Here is a 3,202-nt window from a genome sequence, read left to right as displayed (position 1 = left end):
TGAAAAAGCATAACTTTGTAACTTAAAATATATCATATCTTAAACACGTAGGTTTCCAACCCAAAAAATAATTTAATAGTTTGCGAAGGGTCAATAACTTAATAAGTATGCAAAGGTTTTTGTTCTTAATGGATGATCTAGCATGTATCTATAGAGTTCACAATATTTTTATAAATTACTTTACCATGAATTTAAAGTAAAAAGAATATTAAACAAAAAAGAAAAAAAAGAAAAGAAAGAGTGAAAGAAGCAGATTTTGCCATATAAATACCCCATATGTCAATCTTATTTTTCAGACGTGACAAAAATATGGCTATGTTCAAATATGCATATTTATTTGCTTTCTTTTTTTTATTCGCCTTTCTTGACGAGGCAGGTGAGAATATTATTACAATTCCATCACTCAGTTATGCCATGCATCCCTAAAATCAAGTATATCATGTCGTAGATGGCGATGTCCAATGGTCAGCTAGGTTGATTGCAACTTGCAAGTTCCTATTATGTCACCTTTTTTTTTTTTTTTATGGCAAATATGTGAATTTCATTCAACTGAAATTGAATTACAACAGAGAGACAAAGCATGAGCATTACAAATAGAGATCCTCAATAAGAAGATGCTCAACAAGACTTGGGAAAGACCTTTTCCAAATCTGTGAAGCACCAAAATTCCTAGCTACCCTTGCAAGCTCATGGGCAACTTTGTTGCCTTCCCTTTTCAGATGTTTAAAAGAGCACCAAGTAAACAAAGCAGCCACTTCCCTAATGTTCCTGATTATGTGCCCGAGCTCACCACCATGGATCCCATCGTTAATTGCTTGAATGATGGATAAGGCATTAGACTCAAAAATAGCATGGGAGACTTCCATTTCCGCTGCGAGAAGCACGCCATCTTGCATGGCCAAAGCTTCTGAAATCTCAGTCGAGAACGACACAGGCAAAACCTTTCTTGAAGCTGCAAGAACTTCACCAATGTTGTCTCGAATGACTACTCCGATGCACGAGTTCCTCCCATCTTCAAAAGCTACTGCATCAATATTAATTTTGAAGAAGCCCATAGGTGGAGCTTTCCACTTGGGCTGAGGAAGGGACTGAGATAAAACCTGCCATTTCCCAAGCTGCCTTGAACTCGGCCAAGACTCCACCTGCCATTTCCCTAGCATGAATTGGAGGGGAGCCCGAGTCCTCATGAATTGCTTGATTGCGATTCCACCAAATAGACCAAGCAACAGCAAAGAAGAGCTCTAGATCATTCGAGGAGCCTTTTGCAATAAAATCTAAGGCAATATCCACCAAGTCACAAAAGGAAGTAGAGAGGTCCACAGGAAAATTGTACCAAAATGCCCAAGTCATTTTTGCATGATCACAATGAAGAAGTGCATGGACTGTGGTCTCAATGGCTTTGTCACATAATGGGCAGAAGCTAGAGCAATGAACTCCTCTGTGGTTTAGATTTTGCATAGTTGGAAGACCATTGACACAAGTCCTCCAAGCAAAAATTTTGATCTTCGGAGGGACTTTTTGCTGCCATATCCACTTCCACAATAGGGTCCTTGAGCTGCTTGAGGTGCTTTCACCATCCTCAACTGAATCCAAAATACCTGAAGCTATATAATATGCACTTTTAACCGTAAACTCACCCTTCTTGTTGCCTATCCAGATAAGACAATCCTCTGGCAGATTATAACTTAGGGGGATTTTAAGGATGGTGATGGCTTCAGGAGGCAGAAAAGTGGCATTAATTACATCAACTCTCCACCATCTAGTGTCATTGTCTATGAGGGAAGACACCATGGGAAAGTCTCCATAGTTAGCTTGGGGGGAAATCACCGTGTGGGTTGATGGTGTTGGCAACCATCTATCATCCCAAAAATGGATTCGCCGACCATTGCCCACCCTCCACCTTGTGCCCCTTCAAATAACCTCAAGACTATTGTGAATGCTTCGCCAAGCATATGAGGGGTTACTCCCTTTTTTGGAATTGAGGACATCATCAAAAGGAAAGTATTTTGCTTTGAAAACTTGAGCCACTAGGGAGTCTGGATTTGTGAGAATTCTCCAACCTTGCTTAGCTAGCATGGCAAGGTTGAAGGCTTGTATGTTTCTGAAGCCCATACCTCCATGGAGTTTAGATCGACACATCTTCCTCCAACTAACCCATGCAATCTTGTTCTCTTTGTCCTTTTGCCCCCACCAAAAGCTCCTCATCATACTTTCTAAGTCTTGGCAAAGAGTCTTAGGGAGTTGAAAGCAACTCATAGTGTATGTAGGCACTGCTTGAGCCACCGCTTTGATAAGGATCTCTCTCCCACCAATTGAAAGGAGTTTACCCTTCCAACCAGCAAGCTTTTTTGCCACTATGTCCTTAACTTCAACAAACACTTGTGCTTTTGATTTCCCAATGATGGAAGGCAGCCCCAAATACTTGTTATGCCTGGAATCTTGCATTGGACTGAGAATGTTTAAGATGCTTTCCCTTAATTTTTGAAAAGTGTTCAAGCTAAAGAATACTGAAGATTTGTCAGTGTTAATTTTCTGCCTCGAAGCCTTTTCATATATGTTGAGAATACTAACAAGTGTATGACATTCTTACTCCTTTGCTTTGCAAAACAAGAGGCTGTCATCGACAAAGAAAATGTGAGTAATTAAAAGGCAGCCTCTACAAATGGAAATTCCATTAATTTGTTGATTCCTGATAGCTTCATGAATAAGAGCTGAAAAGCCCTCGGCACAAAGGAGGAAGAGGCAAGGAGAGAGCAGATCCCCCTGTCTAATACCTCTTGAAGGAGAAATGTTCCCACAAGCTTCCCCATTTATAAGCACTAAATAAGAAACAGAAGAGACACAATTAATAATAATATCAATCCATTTTTCCACAAAGCCCAATTTCTCCATCACACCTTTAATAAAACTCCATTCTACCCTATCAAAAGCCTTGCTCATGTCCAATTTAATAGACATGTAATTTTCTTTTCCTTCGCTTTTATGGTTTAGATAATGCATGAACTCGAAGGCAGCAAGGACATTATCTGTGATTAGGTGGTTAGGGGTAAATGCACTTTGATTTTCGGATATGATGTTTGGTAGAATGGCTTTAAACCGATTGGCAAGGACCTTAGAAATGATTTTATAGGTGGTGTTACAGAGGCTGATGGGGCGAAATTCTGTCATTCTGGCTGGCTGGTTGGTTTTTGGGATGAGGGAG

At 40.1% G+C, this 3,202-nt stretch overlaps 2 protein-coding genes across 2 annotated transcripts; both read right to left on the bottom strand.

Annotated features, from left to right (window-relative positions):
• Window positions 1–587: 587 nt before the first annotated feature.
• Window positions 588–1,791, bottom strand: LOC115990627. The gene is made up of 2 exons (XM_031114440.1): window positions 1,101–1,791; window positions 588–1,024 (listed from the first exon to the last, which is right to left on the bottom strand). The coding sequence occupies exons 1-2, from the start codon at window positions 1,789–1,791 to the stop codon at window positions 588–590; spliced, it is 1,128 nt and encodes a 375-aa protein (XP_030970300.1).
• A 120-nt stretch (window positions 1,792–1,911) lies between these two features.
• Window positions 1,912–2,445, bottom strand: LOC115990626 (uncharacterized mitochondrial protein AtMg00310-like). Its single transcript, XM_031114438.1, has one exon. The coding sequence runs from the start codon at window positions 2,443–2,445 to the stop codon at window positions 1,912–1,914; it is 534 nt and encodes a 177-aa protein (XP_030970298.1).
• Between the last annotated feature and the right edge of the window lie 757 nt (window positions 2,446–3,202).

This window comes from Quercus lobata, chromosome 5 (assembly GCF_001633185.2).
Source record: "Quercus lobata isolate SW786 chromosome 5, ValleyOak3.0 Primary Assembly, whole genome shotgun sequence".
Taxonomy (NCBI): Eukaryota; Viridiplantae; Streptophyta; class Magnoliopsida; order Fagales; family Fagaceae; genus Quercus; species Quercus lobata.
Note: the sequence above shows the minus strand (reverse complement) of the source record. Positions and strands in the feature narration are given on the sequence as shown.

Bases quoted from the DNA above. Each gene is read 5' to 3' on its own strand.
- LOC115990626 (XM_031114438.1), bottom strand. From the start codon at position 2,445: ATGCAAGATTCCAGGCATAACAAGTATTTGGGGCTGCCTTCCATCATT.
- LOC115990627 (XM_031114440.1), bottom strand. From the start codon at position 1,791: ATGGTGTCTTCCCTCATAGACAATGACACTAGATGGTGGAGAGTTGAT. The intron at 1,025-1,100 runs GTTTTATCTCAG...ATATTGATGCAG, and splicing joins GGCAGCTTGGGAAATGGCAG to TAGCTTTTGAAGATGGGAGG.